General features: G+C 33.7%; 1 protein-coding gene across 1 annotated transcript in view; it reads right to left on the bottom strand.

The window, feature by feature from the left end:
- Nucleotides 1-4,452: 4,452 nt before the first annotated feature.
- Nucleotides 4,453-19,422, bottom strand: part of LOC136025270 (CWF19-like protein 2) — a 31,741-nt gene continuing 16,771 nt past the window's right edge. Inside the window, exon 3 of the mRNA XM_065701131.1 lies at nt 4,453-4,644. Within this exon, the coding sequence (XP_065557203.1) occupies nt 4,504-4,644 (141 nt within the window). The 3' untranslated portion in view covers nt 4,453-4,503. The remainder of the gene's footprint in view (nt 4,645-19,422) is intronic.

Raw genomic sequence — 19,422 nt, 5'->3', positions numbered from 1 at the left:
TCGTTTACAATGTTTAACAAGGCAACACTGACGAAAATATGATGCTACACTAACAACTTCATAACTTTGAAATGACCAAAAGGAAAATCTAAGAAATCTGCAGTTTCAAGATATGATGGATATAAGGGGCAGGTAGTGTATTTATTTTGATGTCCTTGGTACCTTAGGCCCTTGGGCAAAGGGAACCAAAATACAGACGGGAAACTAGAAAAAACATACTTATTCCCCTTGAAACAGGGTCTCACAAAGGGATGAAAGAAGACTAAAAGCGTTTTTTTTCTAAATGACTTGAAAACTAGAACAGTTTGTCCCGAAACCAAGAGCTATAAAAACAATTTAATTTTTTGGGGAATTGGTCCACCATATATGGATTTCAAAACCTGTTTTTGATGGGCAGGTAGTGTATTTATTTTGATGTCCTTGTTACCTTAGGCCCTTGGGCAAAGGGAACCAAAATACAGACGGGAAACTAGAAAAAATGTATTTATTTCCCTTAAAACAGGGTCTCACAAAGGGATAAAAGAAGACAAAAGGCGTTTTTTTTTTCTAAATGACTTGAAAACTAGAACAGTATATCCCTAAATCAAGAACTACAAAAACAATTTAATTTTTTGGGGAATTGGCCCACCAGATATGGATTCCAAAACCTGTTTTTGATTGGCTTGAAACTTACACCGTCAAGTGCGTCTGCCATGAGTTCCCCCAACAGCAAATAAAAACTGTAAAGATAATTTCCCCTGAAAAGAAAAAAGCTAATTTGAAAGAAAAAGTCATAGTTTCCCTGACAATCTGGTCCCAATAATTACCATAACTTTGACTATAATTGGGCCCTGACCTTCTAGGGATAAGTATAAAATGAGGAAAACCTTCGAGAGGCATTGCTAGTGTACAGGGCACCGAATCGACGTTGCAGTTACTGGGACAAGCAGCAAGCTTGTCGTCCAACCTTACTGCAGCGGGGATCGAACCCTGGGCCCCGTATTGCCAAGCACAGCATCAATCTACTGTACTACAACAGGTTAAATTTCTAGGGAAGGGGCTCAAAAATTGTCCAATTTTTTCCCGATTGGCCTGAAACCTATAAGAATCTTTGCATTTCCTAAGGGTAACTAAACATATAGTTGGCAAAGAAAAAAGTGTCTAAGGCGCCTAAAATGGGTCAATCAACTTATTTCCCATGATTGCTTACTATTTGAAACTTTACAGCCGGTAATTCTTTGAACCAAGGGACACCTAGAGTAAAAAGATAGCTTAGGTGTAGTCCCCCCATAAAAAGGGTCAAGAAAGTGTCAAATACTTCTTTTTCTGACTCGTTCATAATTTATACCGTTAGCTTCTTGTGTCAAGGTGACTCCAATTCAGGAGGAAAAAATTGGTTCCCCCTGGGAAACGACACAAAACTTTTTCTCCCAAGGAATTGAAAGACACCTGCAAGTTGGGACCTGCAAACACCTGCAGACGGGGACCCTCTGATAAAAATAAAAGGTAATGGGAGGGGGGAGGCACTAGCCCCCAAAAATAGTATCAATTTTTTTCTTCATTAGTTTAATTTCTATATCTGAAAGTTCTTGGGTCAATGGGTTCTGAACAACTTGAAATAAATAGTACCTGGCCGAGTTGACTCTGACCTGTGGTAACACAGTAAATGGATCTCTGTTCGGCGACCAGGAACCTAGAAGTTCAATTTCGGGCTTTTGTAAGAAATTAAATGGTTTAAGGGGTGGCATACAAGGTTGGAATGGCTGGATATTACATTCAGAGATAGAAGTTTTATTGGAACTAAGAAGATGAGAAAGTTTGTGCGTACAGATATGATGCATTGGACCAATTTTTGTATTTTATTTATAATATAACTTGGATTTAAGGGCGTGTCTTTATTTATAATCTTTGTATTGATATGTTTGTGCATTAATTATGGCCCGTACAGGTTTTTTGTTTTAATAAATATCATACGATGTCAAATAATGCTTTGAATAGGCAGTAAAATATGATACCTACAAAAATTTTGCATTTTTTCTCTACCGATTTTACTTCTATGGGCCTGAAAAGTCCCTAAAGATCTGCTTTCAATTTTACTTTCTTCCAAACCAAATATATCAGTGTTTGCCTTATTATCTTCTTTTTCCTTATAATAAGTAGGCTAATATCCTGATTGTACAAACAAATTACGTCTGACATTGGATAGGGCGTGATGGCATCACAGATCAGATAGGCTTAAATAATGCCAAATATTGCTCAAATTGTTTGTCATGATAATCTGCTACTTCTATGAATTACCTGGAATAAAATGAGTAAATGGCAATATTGTTAATTTCTTCTATTATTGAGCATTAGGAAACAGTGTACTATCTGGGACGGTTCCGTTGTCTAAGTTTTGTAGAACTCCGAGCTCTTATAGCAACCTAATATCCAAGAAAAGATGTTCCTAACCTCGTTTCGCCACGATCAGAGACCAGCGTTCCTGAATGGGAACAAAATCAAGTATCCGCAAATTTTGTCAGGAAACTACGTAAGCAATAGCATAAGGGCACTATATTCCTTAAGACAATAGCCTGAAGTACTTAAAAATATAATTACTCTCCACAATTCCACTCTCACTCCAACAAATTGCACCCCAAACTAGAAGAAAAGATTTTTGAAAAAATGAGGATAGGGTATGCTAGATAAATCTCACTTACCCTAAACATTTGTCGATCAGAAAGTTACTGTGTTACATCGTGCTACTTTGAATTGTATGAAAAGTATCAGTTTCATTTATAGGCCGCTGGATATTGCAGGAAAAAAATTATAAGCACATGTTCCAAAATTTGGAACCTTCGAAGTTAATAACTTTATATCCATAGTCGTTTCTGAGAATTACTTATTCCACTTGATCAATCTTCTCGTTACCCAACATCATAGCCCCCCACTGATTACTGTTAAATCGAATATAATTAATACTTACAGATCTACTGGAAGCTTCCTACATTAGTTTGAAAATTTTCCTTAGGATCAACACAATTTCTCTGTCACTTAATATATTTTATGTAGCGCAGGTGACTAAAGCGATCGAACCATTTGAAAAAAAATGAATGACAGAAGAAAAGCTTCGATTAATTTGAAACTACCTTCAATTCGCAAATGAGAGCAAACAAAAATGTTTCTCTTCTCTTCGTAAATGCACCAAATTTTCTCAGACTTGTAACTTTTAATGGGAAGCTATAAATTTGAAAGAGATTATGCTTTTCGACCTACGATAAAAAGTAGATTCTTTTAATAAATATATTACTGTCAAAGCTCTTCTAAACTTCAGGTTACTGTAAACATGAGTCACTTCTTACTTACAGTTCATCGACACATAACTATTTAAGACATAAAAGTAAACTTAAAACCCAATATTCTTACTCCAATTGCAAAAAAATCCTGATAATACTTTCCTTCCCCTCTTGGGGAATACCCTGGCGACTCTCAAGATATCCCACCGCCTTTTGTGCCACTGTTTATGAAAGTTTATGAAAGTAATATTTTGTGTTATAAAGAAAACATTTTTATAAAGTAAGAAAGGAGGTTTCACCTCAGAGCTGCTATATTCAGGCTCAACTGAAAGAGTAGGATATTAATTTATATCTCCTCCCTTCTAGATCCTCTTCTACATTTACCCTAATGCTTCGAGAAAGTTAGAAACTTTGGGTATAAAAGGACACTTTTTGAAACATCACGTAGCCCTCTCTCCACCTACGCTATTATCCACCGGCCATCTTCGGAATAGCTGATGCGGAAGAATGCATTGCTGTGCATAATTTTATCAACTATCAAATAATTAAACTTGGCGAAATGAAGCTTAAAATAAGTATTAATATATATAACCTGTTATTTCATATGGACTAGTTGACTCTTTAAGAACGAATGCGCTAACCTGCGGCATTGCTATTTCTGAAATTGGGATACTGAATATACTGTTTTTGAATAATTCTAAATCGATTGGCTACCTCAGAATTTTTAATCGATAGCAATTTTTGTCAATCTGAGTCAAGCTGTAGTTCAATGCCAAAAAAATAGCGGAAAACGCCACTTTGCTGTGGCAAAATCTTTTTGGCTACTTTAACAGGACACTAGGTCTTTTAGTTTCCATTCGAACAAGCCGTCCTCTGACTTAACGGGACCTTCGGCTGGGTTCAATAGCCTTAGAAAAAAAAAACACACAACAATAAACATAGATCCGTGATCTTCATTCTCAAAAAACCCAAAATTCCACATTTATAATGTAATAGATCGTATAATGTAATTTTAAGTAGAATCATCTTCACCCTTGCGAGTGTTTTCGCCATTTATAAAAAAAAGCCAAACTTTATCAGGCTCGTAACTTTTGATGTGTAGCTTAATGAACTTTATATATTTTAAAGTTTTCTTTTTAGGGGTTCGGTTACTATTAGCCTGGATCACTCCTTACTTATAACTTGTTGCCATGAACTGTTTGATCTTGTTAAAAAAATTTAATATTATGAAAAAAATAAAGGCTAAAAATCATTCAGTCTTTGTACTAAAATCATATTTCTTCCATTTCTCTTTGAACTCGTTAATTCTTGCCATTTGGAGCTCGAAGTCTTCTCTCTTAGGCTTTCTCCAAATGCTGTGATCCAAATCTAGCATCCCTCCAATAATTTCCTAAAAGCAAAAGCGATTTTAGAACCTTCTTCCTCTCTCAGTTGTGAGACCATTGATAAATGAATAGCAAATGCGGCAGCTTCGTATTTAACAAACGATGCCAACCAGGTCTCTAAGTCAGTTGATTAGCTGTTTCGTCAGTTGCTTTGAGCAACGAAACTGAATTAAAATAAACAAAACCTCTTCTCAATTTGATAATATTAAAAATTAAATAAAAACAAGTTTTTTTAAATGAAAGTAAGGAGCGACATTAAAACTTAAAACGAACAGAAATTACTCCGTATATGAAAGGGGCTTTTCCTTCTCAACGCTCTGCTCTTTACGCTAAAGTTTGACTCTTTCTCTTAACTCTACATTTTAAAACAGTAAAAATCTACATTTTAAAGCAGTAAAAATCTTTGGGGGAGTAAGTCGTCCCCAAAGACATAGTTATAAGGTTTTTCGACTACGCTGAATAAAATGGCTATCTCAGAATTTTGATCCGTTGACTTTGGGAAAATAATTAGCGTGGGAGGGGGCCTAGGTGCCCTCCAGTTTTTTTGGTCACTTAAAAAGGGCACTAGAACTTTTCATTTCCGTTAGAATGAGCCCTCTCGCAACATTCTAGGACGACTGGGTCGATAAGATTACCCCTGGGAAAAAAAAACAAAAAAAAACAACAAAAAAACAAACAAACAAATAAACACGCATCCGTGATCTGCCTTCTGGCCAAAAATATAAATTCCACATTTTTGTAGATAGATAGGAGCTTGAAACTTTTACAGTAGGGTTCTCCGATACGCTGAATCTGATGGTGTGATTTTCGTTAAGATTCCATGACTTTTAGGGGATGTTTCCCCCTATTTTCTAAAATAACGCAAATTTTCTCAGGCTCGTAACTTTTGATGGGTAAGAGTAAACTTGATGAAACTTGTATATTTAAAATCAGCATTGAAATTCGATTCTTTTGATGTGGCTATTTGTACCAAATTTTTTTTTTGAGTTTTGGTTACTATTGAGCCGGGTCGCTCCTTACTACAGTTCGTTACCACAAACTGTTTGAAAACCTGCCTAGTATAGAATGTGAAGGTGGTGCCATCACCGAATTAACCAAACATTCGCCTATTAGATTTTACGAAAAAGATGAAAACTGACGAATATGTTATTCATTTATCAATCACCAAACCTTCTAAATCGAAGTAATAATTTAGAATCAGCTACTGAAAAAACAAAACAACGAAAGAATAACTTAATATTTTAGTTAACACGCCACAAACATATTTAAAAGAGAAAGAATAATATAACGCAATTTAGTTTCCTAAGAAGACATAACCTTACAAATTGAATAATTTTTTTTTCGGGTAACAGGTTAGAACCTAAGAATCAAGTGCCATGACAAACTCAATCGTGTGAGGAGATAAAAAAAAAAATGAAAAAGCTTTAGAGGAGGTAAGAAAAATTATTTTCAATGCAAGGAAGACAGTGAAACAATTTGATACCATAAATAAGAACTGAAACATATTGAAAGTAAGACAATGAGAGAATTATCGAACAAGCTCCTTCTCAAATCAGGATAAATTAAAAAGGTTTTCCACCAGGAACAAAGAGCAAGTTTAAACTTAAAACGAGCACAAGTTAACTCATGTACTGCCAATAAACCAACCAATCCAATTCTAAGAAGAACAAGATATTTAACTAGTCCAACTCTCCTGGGATCATCGAAAAGAACCTTGCTCTACGAAGGTTTGCAATAACATTTTGGATGAAGTTTCAAAGCTTTATACATGTCGCCTTAGCTAAGAAGAAAATACAGAGCTAAAAATACAGTGAAAATTACCGAGGTGAGATTTGAAATAAGTAACTAAATTATCTAAACTCAAAATGCCATAGATCTGTTATAATAAAAATATGAAAATAATAAGAAATATAATAAAATCTGTTATAAACCAGAATAAAACTGATCCGTTTCTGTTGATGCTTGAACTAAGCGGGCTTATCTTAGTTTTGACAAGATTTTTGAAGAAACTAAAGTTCAGCTGGGGGCCGGCAAAATGGGGTCTGGGGGGAATTAAGGTCTGGAAGAGACGGTTACTCCCTGCCCCACAGCAAATTACGCCCCTGGTGTAGCTGCAGTTATTTGTAGCAAGTTTTATACATCATAGTTTTTCTTTCGATTCTTTGTCACTTGACTAAAACCCATTCAATTCTATCACCTTGAAATCTTACATGTCTACTTCTTAACGCTATAGCAATATTTCAAATGTTAGTTTTGGGACTATTCAGAACATTATAGCTCCAAATGTGATCCCTGTCCAATGAGAACCCCAACACACTGTTCAAAGACCCTTCCTTCATTCTTTCTTGAGAATTCCAATAATTTTTGAAATTTTTGAAAACAGTTAAAATTACCGATGGGAGATTTGAAATAGGTAACTAAATTATCTAATCTCAAAATGCCACCTCTTCACTCGTTGGGTATTTACCTTTTCTTTAAAAGCAGTTTCGTTTAACAGTAAATATTAAGATAATCTACAGTTCAAATTTTCGTTTTGCTACCACTGACACACCTTCCAAAAGATGTTTTGCCTGAAATATTATGGAGCTGTAAGCTACTTACTCTGACCAACTTCTCAGTTTTTCATCTGCTTAAAATATGACCAAATCATTGTTCAACTGCTTCACAGTTGGGGAGGGGGAATCAGCTTTTTTTTGCATAAAGAAAATTCCACTTTGGACAGTTTTTTGCAGTGTAATATTTGGAATTTTTGCGTTTTAAGCATTTTCCCTATTATTTTCAAGCGAAACTTCGATTGGATATTGGAGGATGAAGGTGTCCTAGTGAGAATTGACTTGCTTATCACGGCGCTATGCGTTTCCCCTTAAAATACCTCCACGGAATTTGCCCCGGAAAATTCCTTCCCACGAAAAATTCTATACCCAAGGAAAATTCCCTCCCCGCATAAAATTAAAGGATGGTCAATAGAAAGGAAACTGAAAGTTCGAATCAACTGTTCACAGCCTACAGCCAGTTGCAAGAGCTGCAAGTTATGCGAGTTTCTCATTGTTAACTTATTAGGTGTTTTTAATTAATAAATGAGGACAGGTTTGATCCTAGATCTCCAAAAAAAGCTTAGACTTCTAAGGGGAAGTTTTAAGGAAATATTGAGAGGGATGCCAAACACGTTCAAAGCACTTTGTCCTTGTTGGTAGTGATAAGCGAATATCAACAATATCTAAGCAACGGCTGATGGTACTAGGTTGAAACTTTCAGTGTATGTTGAAAGGGGATAAAAAAAGATTGAAGAAAAACAAGCACCCTCTCCTTGCCTTTTTTATGTGGCCCCTCTCCCTAAAAATGGTCAAAAATTTGTTATTGTCATTTTATCATTTTACAAAAAAAATTTACATGGCACCCTCCAAGGGTGCCATGTCCCCACAGCCCAGGGGCAAGTATTGTAAATTATGCAATTTATCCTTGATTCATATGTAGGATTTATCATTAGAAAAAAAGGGGGGAGAAATCTTAAGAACGGTTGAAGACATTAAGATAAAACTTTCAGGACCTGTTGGAGGGGATGTTATAAAGTGGCTGAAAGGCCGTCAGTTTCCCTCCCATGCCTTATTTAGCTGGCTTCTCTAAAAAAACATTCGATTAAAATATGAAATAGCTATCTTGCTCAAATTAGTCTAAAGGTCAAATAACTGTCCCATCGGGGATCACATAACACTCCGCAGCTTTGTAGAAGATTCTTAAACACAATCAAAAAATACTATATGCATGCTAGTTGTCAAAAGAGCGCATCGGCAATATCTAGGGAACGGCTGATGGCATTAAATTGAAACTTAGGCACTGAGTTCCCAGATATATTTAAAAAAAAACTTTTTCCACGAAACAAGTTTTTCAAAGAAATTAAAGAACTCCATTAAGCCAAAAATGAGAAGAAATAAATTCAAATAATCTTCCGAGCGCAAAACTACCACAAGTCACCATCAACAAATAAATAAAACCAAAAATGAACAGAAATTACAATAAATAACAAAGTCAAACTCAAAACAAGCAAAATTTAACGTGAGCAGGGTTGACAGGCCACATGCTTTCTAAAGACCAGAAAATAGTTTTCACTTTACTGAAAAAAAAACATACATATTTTTTAATATACATATACTGATATTTATTCCTTAAAGTTTTGAATTTTTTTTATTTTTTAGGTAAAAAAAAAGTGTAAACATTTAAAATGCACTTTTTTTTAGTAAAGTGCAAATTATGTGCCTTCTGGCTAGTGCCAGAGTACACATAGAGTGGGAGTACACATAGTGCTTTCTGGCTAGTTCAAAATCCACCATAACTTACGATTAAATGCCTAACTTAATAATGTAAGCCGTTCTTACGATATTGCTTTGTCACCTTTTTGCAAATCCATATTCTCGTTGTTTTTTTTTTATTATTTGGTTCAACATCAGCCAAAATATTCCTTAAGCTTCAACTTAAAACTCTTAGCTTGTGAAGCAGCAATAGTAGCAGTATGTGAATACCACATATTACTTTGGTTTCTTTAACTTCCCTTTTAACACACGCTGAAAGTTTCACCTTAATGCCATCATCCGTTCCAGAAGCATTTCTGATACGTCATCTTGACAACCGTTGTAGTCATAGCGCGTTTCGATTATGTTTCATAAAGTTTCAATCCTTTCCAAATTTTTGCCTTAATACCCTTAGTTTTAAAAGCAGCAGTAGTAGTAGTAGGAACAGTAGATTTAGCTTTAATGGCAGTAGTAATAATAGAAGTAGTAATAATAGTAGTAGTAGTAGTATTTCTATGAGTAGAAGCGGTAGCATTAAGATGAAATTATGTCCTTTGGTTAGTTCAGCATCCCCCCAAAACGTGTTGAAATTCAGTTCACCTTCTCCCCTCGAAGTTCCATGAAAATTTCACCTTCATGCACTTAGGCATAGTTTTAATAGTAGCCACAGTAGTAAAATTGATATTACTAGTAATAGCATTGAATAGCGGTAGTACTACTAGCAGCAGTACTATTAACATATTGTCTTTTGGTCAGCAGAACGTTCCTCTCATCAAGTCCTAGAAGTTTCAACTTAATACAATTAGCCATTGCTATGACATTGCTGATATGTCCCTTTGATAGCCTGTACATTCATACACTATTTGAAATTTTCATCTCAATGCTCGTTGCCTTACAAGTCATTGCAATAGACATAGTGGTTGAAGTATTAGTAGTAATGCTAGCAGTATTAAATATAGCAATGAGAGTAGCATTAGTGGTAGTGTGTATATCTTGCCTTTAGGCCAGATGATCGTCCCCTTTAAGCATTCTCTTGAAGTTCCAACTTAATACCCAAATCAGTTCTCGATATACAATCTTTTGCAATGTAAATGCAGACAACTTCTTTTGATTTAGTTCAAATTTACCCTCAATATTGTAAATGGAGTAGTGCGGTTGTAGTAGTGGTGGTAATTGTGGTAGTGGTGGTAGCATGCAAATATTGCCCTTTTGATCACCTCCCTTATCATTTCCCGAAAGTTCCAATTAATATACTAAGCTATTCCTGAGTTACGCCCTTCTTACAATCTGGATACACATAATGGGTTTTGGTTTAGTTCAACACTGATCTATATTCTCGGAAAAGGGTCACCTGAATGCATTCTATCTTTTAGGAAAGTAAATTTCAAAATACACACCTTTCTCAATATCATACACCATAAGTAAACAATGAACGAATTACTAGAACTTCCAACTTCCAATAAACAAGTCCCCTCTGATCCAAAGTTTATACGACCAAACGTTCCATAAGATCCTTATATGCCAAAGGGTATAGCTTACAACCCTTGCCCCTGGGCTATGGGGGGTTGCGTTCACCCTGAAAACATTGTTATATGCTCTTTGGACTATTGTGAACAAAATGGATATCTCATAATTTCGACCGGATGCGTTTGGGGAAAAGAGGATGCCAGGGAGGGAGTGGGCTAGTTTCCCTCCGTTACTTTTGACTTTTAAAAAGAGCTAGAACTATCCTTTTCCAATTAAATGAGCCTCCTCTAAAGTTCATACGGCCACTCGTTCCATAAGAACTTTATATGCTCCCGGGGCATAGCTTACGACCATTGCCCCCATACTTCAGGGGGCTGTTTCAACATCAGAGGCCTTGTTATGTAACCTATGGACTATTTTTGAACAAATGGCTACCTAAAAATTTCTATCAGATACATTTGGGGAAAATAAGGCACGTGTGAGGGGGGGGGGGTCTGCCCTCCAATCAAGTTGACTATTAAAAAGGACACTAGAACTTCTTATTTGCAATCCAACAAGCCCGCTCCAAAGTTTATACAACCATCTTTTATATAAGAATCTTATAATGCCCCAGGGCATAACTTACAACCCTTACACTGAGGGTGGGGGTGGTAATCATCCTCAAAGACATAATTTCCGGACCTTTCAAATAGGCTGAACAAAATCGTTTTTTTCAGAATTTTGATTGGAGGTTTATGGGGAAATGATGGGTATGGGAGGCAGGCCCCCCAATCATTTTCGACAATTAGAAAGGGCACTAGCCATTTCAATTTCCAATCAAATAAACCCTTTTTGAAGTATCTACAGTTCCTTCTATACGAAGTACTCTTGTCTAAAACCAAAAAAAAAACGCAAAAACAAAAAATAAATAATAAATTGTTCCCACACCGCTCTTTACTTAGGCAGTGCTATTACATTGCTTATGATACATAATATGTCCTAAAGAAGGGGCGGGGTGACGGTAGAAATTGATAGATGAATCATCTTGATTTATAGGAACATCTCTGTTCTAAGCAGTTATTATGAAAGCAAAGAGTAACATTAAACATCGAAATGAGTATAATTATTCCACATAGGAGGGGGCTGCCCCTTTCTCATCTTCAACCTCCCCCTCCTGGTCGTAGAAACTTCGGAGGATGCTCATTAGATCGGAAATTGAGACTTCCAGTCCTTTTTTTTTCAAATCAAAAGTAATTAGAATAATGATCACAGATGCGTGTTTACTTGTTTTTCCAAGGATGATGGAACCCTATTAATGGTCCTGGAATATCGAAAGAGGGTTCATTCAAATGGTAATTAAATTTCGGGTAGCCTTTTTAAGTGAATAAAATAATTGGCCGTCATTTCGAGATTTTAGGAGCCATCCAAAAGGCTGTAACAGACATGCTAAAAACCATAACAGTTGAAGACTTCTAGTGTTGCTACGAACAATGGGAACGACATCTCCATCAGCGTGTAGCTGCCCGAAGTAATTACTTTGAATGGGATAACATTGATGTTTGAATTCAATGAAAATTTTGTTAAGAAAATATGGGTCGTTACTTTTCTACCGAACTTCATATATATATATATATATATATATATATATATATATATATATATATATATATATATATATATATATATATATATATATATATATATATATATATATATATATATATATATATATATATATATATATATATATATATATATATATATATATATATATATATATATATATATATATATATATATATATATATATATATATATATATATATATATATATATATATATATATATATATATATATATATATATATATATATATATATATATATATATATATATATATATATATATATATATATATATATATATATATATATATATATATATATATATATATATATATATATATATATATATATATATATATATATATATATATATATATATATATATATATATATATATATATATATATATATATATATATATATATATATATATATCTATATATATAAAAATAAGTTGTCTGTGTGTGGATCTGTGGATGGATCAGGTGACGTCACCTGAAAAAACTGGATCAGGTGACAAAACTGAAAACTGAAAAAACTAAAAAAAGGCATAAACTACAAAAAAACTAAAAACTAATAAAAAAATAAAAAAGCTAAAAAACTAAAAAAAACTAAAAAAAGGCAAAAACTACAAAAAAACTAAAAACTAATAAAAAAGCTAAAAAACTAAAAAAACTAAAAAAAGGCAAAAACTACAAAAAAAACTAAAAACTAATAAAAAAAATAAAAAAGCTAAAAAACTAAAAAAACTAAAAAAACTAAAAAAAGGTAAAAAACTAAAAAAACTAAAAACTAAAAAAAACTAAAAAAAAGGAAAAAACTGAAAAATAAGCTAAAATAAAGGTAAAAACCAATAAAAAACTAAAAAAAAAACTGAAAAAACTAAAAAAAGGCAAAAACTACAAAAAAAACTAAAAACTAATAAAAAAAGTAAAAAAGCTAAAAAACTAAAAAAACTAAAAAAACTAAAAAAAGGTAAAAAACTAAAAAAAAATAAAAAATAAAAAAAACTAAAAAAAAGGAAAAAACTGAAAAATAAGCTAAAATAAAGGTAAAAACCAATAAAAAACTAAAAAGAAAAAAAGAAAAAACTAAAAAAAATTTTCATCTAAAAAACTAAAAAAAACTAAAAAAGGTAAAAACTAAAAGAACTAAAAAAGAAAAAAATAAATGACGACACTCAAAGAGAAAGCGACCAGGACAAAAGGAATGTTCGATTAGCAATCAACAAAGCACCGGGACACAGGGAGTATAAATGACGACCAGGACATAAGTAAAAAAAAAAACTAACAAAACTAAAAAGAAGGTAAAAACTACAAAAAAACTAAAAAGAAAAAAACTAAAAAAAGGCAAAAACTACAAAAAAAACTAAAAACTAATAAAAAAGCTAAAAAACTAAAAAAACTAAAAAAAGGCAAAAACTACAAAAAAAACTAAAAACTAATAAAAAAAATAAAAAAGCTAAAAAACTAAAAAAACTAAAAAAACTAAAAAAAGGTAAAAAGCTAAAAAAACTAAAAACTAAAAAAAACTAAAAAAAGGAAAAAACTGAAAAATAAGCTAAAATAAAGGTAAAAACCAATAAAAAACTAAAAAAAAAACTGAAAAAACTAAAAAAAGGCAAAAACTACAAAAAAAACTAAAAACTAATAAAAAAAGTAAAAAACTAAAAAAAACTAAAAAAGGTAAAAAACTAAAAAAAATAAAAAATAAAAAAAAACTAAAAAAAAGGAAAAAACTGAAAAATAAGCTAAAATAAAGGTAAAAACCAATAAAAAACTAAAAAGAAAAAAAGGAAAAAACTAAAAAAAAATTTCATCTAAAAAACTAAAAAAACTAAAAAAGGTAAAAACTAAAAGAACTAAAAAAGAAAAAAATAAATGACGACACTCAAAGAGAAAGCGACCAGGACAAAAGGAATGTTCGATTAGCAATCAACAAAGCACCGGGACACAGGGAGTATAAATGACGACCAGGACATAAGTAAAAAAAAAAACTAACAAAACTAAAAAGAAGGTAAAAACTACAAAAAAAAAAGAAAAAAAAACTAAAAACTAATAAAAAAACTAAAAAATCTAAAAATCTAAATAAACTAAAAAAGAAAAAAAAAAGGAAAAAAATAAAGGAGAAAAACAAAACTAAAAAACGAATGTATATACAGACCGGGACACCGGGATACAAATGACGACCGGGACACAGGGAATATAAATGACGACCGGGACACAGGGACACAACTACAACGGGGACACCGGGGGAAACAGGGGGATATAAATGACGACCGGGACACCGGGACAGGGAATGGTCGATTAGCAATCACCATCAACAAAGCTCAAGGGCAATCATTAGAATCATGAGGTATAGATCTGAATACAGATTGTTTTCCCATGGACCATTATATGTTGCATGTTCAAGAGTCGGTAAACCTGACAATCTATTTATATGCAAAGACAATGGGACAGCAAAGAATGTTGTATATTCGCAAGTTTTACGCGAAGCGCCACCCCAACAGCAAGTATATATATATATATATATATGTTGTCAAAATGTTTTCTCATTATCTTTAAACTAAGGATTGAGAGTCTTCAGTGAATTGCCTGGTGTTACTGAGTTTTTTTGTGTCCCCTCGTTTCGCTTTTCTGTTCCCGACAAGGAGAACCAATTATCTGGAGAAAAGAGAAAAGGGCAAATCTAGTCTAATTTAGCTTTGTTGCCATAATCACCTTGGACTAGAGCAGAAACAAGACTACCAGCCATTTCGAGCATGTCCATCATATTTATCAAGAAAAACAAATAACAATTTTCGAAAAATGCCAATATTGTCTAAACTGCCCGAGAGTAGCAAAGCTGAAAAATGACTGAATTTGTTGAAAAAACAATTATCAGTATCATTATTTTCAATAGCCTATTCACCAATATCCTAAAATAGCCAACAGGGGCCTATGCGTGACTCTTTGACTTTAAAACTCGGTAGTTTTTTTTTTTTTTTTTTTTTTTTTGAAGAGTTCTTGTCTGTATTTGCCCTACTCGAACCAGATTATTCTTTTGCGGCTCAGAATTGCAGAAATCACCGCTTAACTGCGCTATAATCGTTTTTTTTGCTTTTCTTTAAAATAAGCAGCCAGTTGGAATATAAGCAGTCTTTTGAAAGTACTTGGACTGAAACCTCAAATGCTTAAAGCAATCTCAAATCAATAAGCCCATCTATTCTCGAAGTACTGTGTAAATAAATGTGAATAATTTATCATATTCTTCTTGCACATGATTCGTCGAGAAAGTAAACAATTCAGCCAGAATGAAACTTTTACTCAGAACCCTGGAATTTTGAAATCGTTCACATCACTCTATTGTGATGTGAAAAGGAGTGGTTAACCAGAAGTAAACTAAGTACGGGCTATTTTGTTTAATAGGTAACGGATATCTACAAGTTAAGTATGTACCCAAAGATACCCGAGAATCAAAATAGGATCAGCTCAGTTTAGAACATGGCATTTGCACAATTAGTTAATTTCTATAAGAAAGGGAAGGTCCTAAATTTATTTCGGAAAAAATTTCTGTGGAATCCAAATTTTAAGTAGGGATAACATTCTCACCTTTCTTATTCAATTCATTGATAAACTCTTTTATTTCAAATCAGGCACTTTAATTAGAATCGTTTCCCCAAAGTTATTTAGAAAACCTAAATTGCCCTTGATTAAAATATACACGAGATCCCGAATAGAACAATTTATTATAAGCCTAACTGTCTTTGAAAATTCATTTACGAATCCTTCTATATCAAATGAGCAATCGTTAAAAACTTTAGATCCATGCCCCGGGGGTTACACCGGTCAAAATGACCTCGGAGATATATTTTACACATTCAAACATTTTACATTAAAGCACTTTCCTTGAAACTTTTAAGCGACGCCCGGGGGGGGGGGAGACTTTACACCTGCTCACTTTTGGCTCTTGAAAAAGCATTAGAGTGTGATTTTCGTTCAAATGAGGCCCTCCCGAAATCCCAAGACCATTAGCTCGATACAAAAAGAAAACAACAACAACAAAAAAACACAAATAAACACGCACCCGTGTCACGAAAAATATGAAGTTTTCATTTTCGTACTTAGGGGCTTGGATTTTTATGAGGGAATCCTAGGACATCCAGACTTTGATGGAGCAATTTTCATATAGGTCAGATGACATCAGGAAGGTGTTTTCTCCTTTTGCTGGAATTATGTAAGTTTACTTAGGCTAATAACTTACACGAGCGCTATTAAACCTAAAATTTTATGTAGGCGGAACTAGCATAAAATGAATATTTTATTGATTTATATCTTGTTTCCAAAACTTCCATTTGATACAGATTTGATCTTAACTATTACCTGCTATTTGCGATAAAGTTAAACTTTTGCGTAATCATAATTGAGGATAAAGTTTCATTTATGTGTATTTGCTTTACAACATGAACTACGATTTTCCTAAAAAGGCATCAAATGCTATTTATGGGAAATTAGCTTTCATCATGACGCTTTTTATATTATGATTAAAAAACCCCATTTTCCGTTAAATTCTGCCATTTCCGCGGTAAGGCTGGAGCTATTAACCCCTTAGAATCTTTCGATCGCCTTTTTTGTAATGTAGTACCACTCATGGAGAAATCCTCTAACCAAATTTCAGCGGAAAACGTACTTTATGGGGCTATAGGCAGCCCTTTCCTCCCAAAAAGAGATCCACTGACAACTCCCCCCCCCCCCTCAAAAGATTTGTAAAAAAAAACCACAGTGTTTCATAACCGTTAGTAGTACTAGTCTATAACAACCGTTTGTTTCTATGAAATTAGATATGAAAAAAAAACAAGTTCTTTCAACTGAAAGTAAGGAGCGACATTAAAACTTAAAACGAACAGAAATTATTCTGTATATGAAAGGGGCTATCCCCTCCTCAACGTCCCGCTCTTAACACTAAAGTTTGACTCTTTCTCAAAACTCTACTATTTAAAAAAATAAGAAACTTTAGTGTAAAGAGGGGTTGTTTCCCACTATTTTCTAAAATAAGGCCAATTTTCTCAGGCTCGTAACATTTAATAGGTAAGATTAAACTTGATGAAATTTATATATTTAAAATCACCATAAAAATACAATTCTTTTGATGTAACTACTGTTATCAAAATTCCGTTTTTTACAGTTTTGGTCACTATTGAGCCGGGTCGCTCCTTACTACAGTTCGTTACCACGAACTGTTTGGTCCATAATAACTTTTGAAAGGTAAATTCCAAGTTAAATAACTTAGTATGTTAGAAACCAGTATTAAAAGAAGATTCTTATGATGAATATACTGTAGTCAGAATCCTGTTTTTGAAATTTTGATTACTATTGACATGGATCGCTCTGTACTTAAAGCTCGTTAAACAAATACACGGTCCTAAGTTTTCTTATTCTATTTAGCACTTCGTACTTCTTAGACATGAGCAGAGATAAGCTTGTATATTTAAAATAATACATATTTGAAAAACTAAATTGATTTTGTACTCTAGTATAAGTTTTCTGGAAAGGGGAAAGAAGATCGCAAAAGTACCCGACACCCAATTTCTTCCATGGATTTCTGTCCGTGTTCAATACTATATTTAGGGGTATCTTAAGCGTAAAGAAGGTCTGTTCCCTTCAACCAGCCCCAGACTCTCTAATCTGAACTTTAAATTTTGGTAATAATGGTTCGATGATGACAATCACCATTTTAAAATTTCTTGAAGGAAGGGGAGAAGGCGAAACACCAAACTAAATTCAAGGAAGGATTTTCATTTTTCAAGAGGGACGAGGCTCGATAAAAATTCTTGCTCCTGTGGAATATCCCTTGTCCTTTACATTGTCCTTTGCAGGTAAAATACGAATAAAGTTATTTTTTTTTACTCAAAATTCTTGATTAATAAGAGGGGATCTGTTGCCCCCTCAAACCCAAAATTACCCGCTCAGTCCGAAAAATCTCTACGCATCATTGGAATTTAGGAGATAAATCACCCTCCAAAAAGGATTCCTCATAAAAAGTTAGATAAATTGGGTCTAAAAATAAACTTTTTGAGGCTTCAGGCAAACTCACCCCCGAAAAACTTTCTAATGACCCACTAAAATGTGGGACGCAAGCTTGGAATACTGCAGAACAGTGAGTATTTGTGTACAAACAGATTACAGCAGTCATTCATCTGACTTTAGAATGAACACCCTACAACACAATTATATTGCTTCTAAAACTAGGAAGCCATTAGTCAAGAATACCCGATAAAGAAATATCGCAAAAAAAAGATCCAAGGCTTCATCGCGCTGAATAAAGTTTAGGTATGGAATCTAGGGCAAAAACAAGAGCTAAAAACTATATGTGGTGGCGCATTCAAAATTCCTTGCACCAAAGGCAAAATGGGGCATCTTCATAAATAAGAAAGAAAGGACGGTTGGGCAATTTTTATTCTAGGGAGCTTTTTTGAGCATATTGCAAGGTAGAATATTTCTCCATGAATGCAATTCACGATCCAATTCTATTAGTGAGAGATTTACAAAGCAGATGAAGAGAATTAGGTCTCCACTCTACATTTCATATTTACCTTCCATTGTTTTCACTTGCAAGGATTAATGATTTTCTAGCTCTTCAACTTATCGACATCGGTATAAATAGATAAAACCTGTGCAATACTGTTTATTTTAGAAAGTTCTTCCCCTCCCAGCGATGTGACCAAGATCTTTCTACGGTTGAACCCACTCTTTGCAGTACGCTTCTGTACCTAGCAGAAATTTTACTGGAGCGCCATTTACGAACAGAGGCTCATTAAACAAGCGTCAATGTTATCACTTCATTGATAATCCAGATTTTTGAACCAAAAAAAGACTGACTAACAGAAAAGTATAATAGCTGGAATTTGGTTTCCGAATATTTGCAACTCTGTCCGACTTCAGCAGGTTCAATGCACAGGCAAGGATTCAAGTGCTTTGTATGTGTTGATCCTGCAGGAGTACATTGTCTAAGAATATTGATGCGTAAATCTTGCATAAGTTTTCAACCAGTGATAACTTAGTTACCAATTCTCTAGCTTCCTGAGTTTCCAATTGGGCAAAGATACAGATTAGTTCCCCTCTGATAAATAACTTATTTCTAAGTGAATATTGTTCAGTCAATTGGGCTCTAAAGTTGCACAGATACTGCCAAGTAGAAGCAGAACATAAGCAACTAACTTCTTACTGCATAATCCAATTCTATTGGTAGGGTCTCTGTGCCCTACACTACAGAGGCAACCAATCTTCACCTTTACTCAAATTTTTTTTACTTTAGCATAAGTTTCTCAAATTGTTTTTATTTTAGCATAAGCTAAAATATGCCGAAACCCTATAGGCAAGTGTATTCTCGTGATGAGCCCTTGTGTTGGGTTGTTGCCTCTGAATTATTTGTCTTTATTGTTTGGTAA

The sequence above is a fragment of the Artemia franciscana genome, chromosome 3 (assembly GCF_032884065.1).
Source record: "Artemia franciscana chromosome 3, ASM3288406v1, whole genome shotgun sequence".
NCBI lineage: Eukaryota > Metazoa > Arthropoda > Branchiopoda > Anostraca > Artemiidae > Artemia > Artemia franciscana.
The sequence above is the reverse complement of the archived record's forward strand: the minus strand, read 5'-3'. Positions and strand labels throughout refer to the sequence as shown.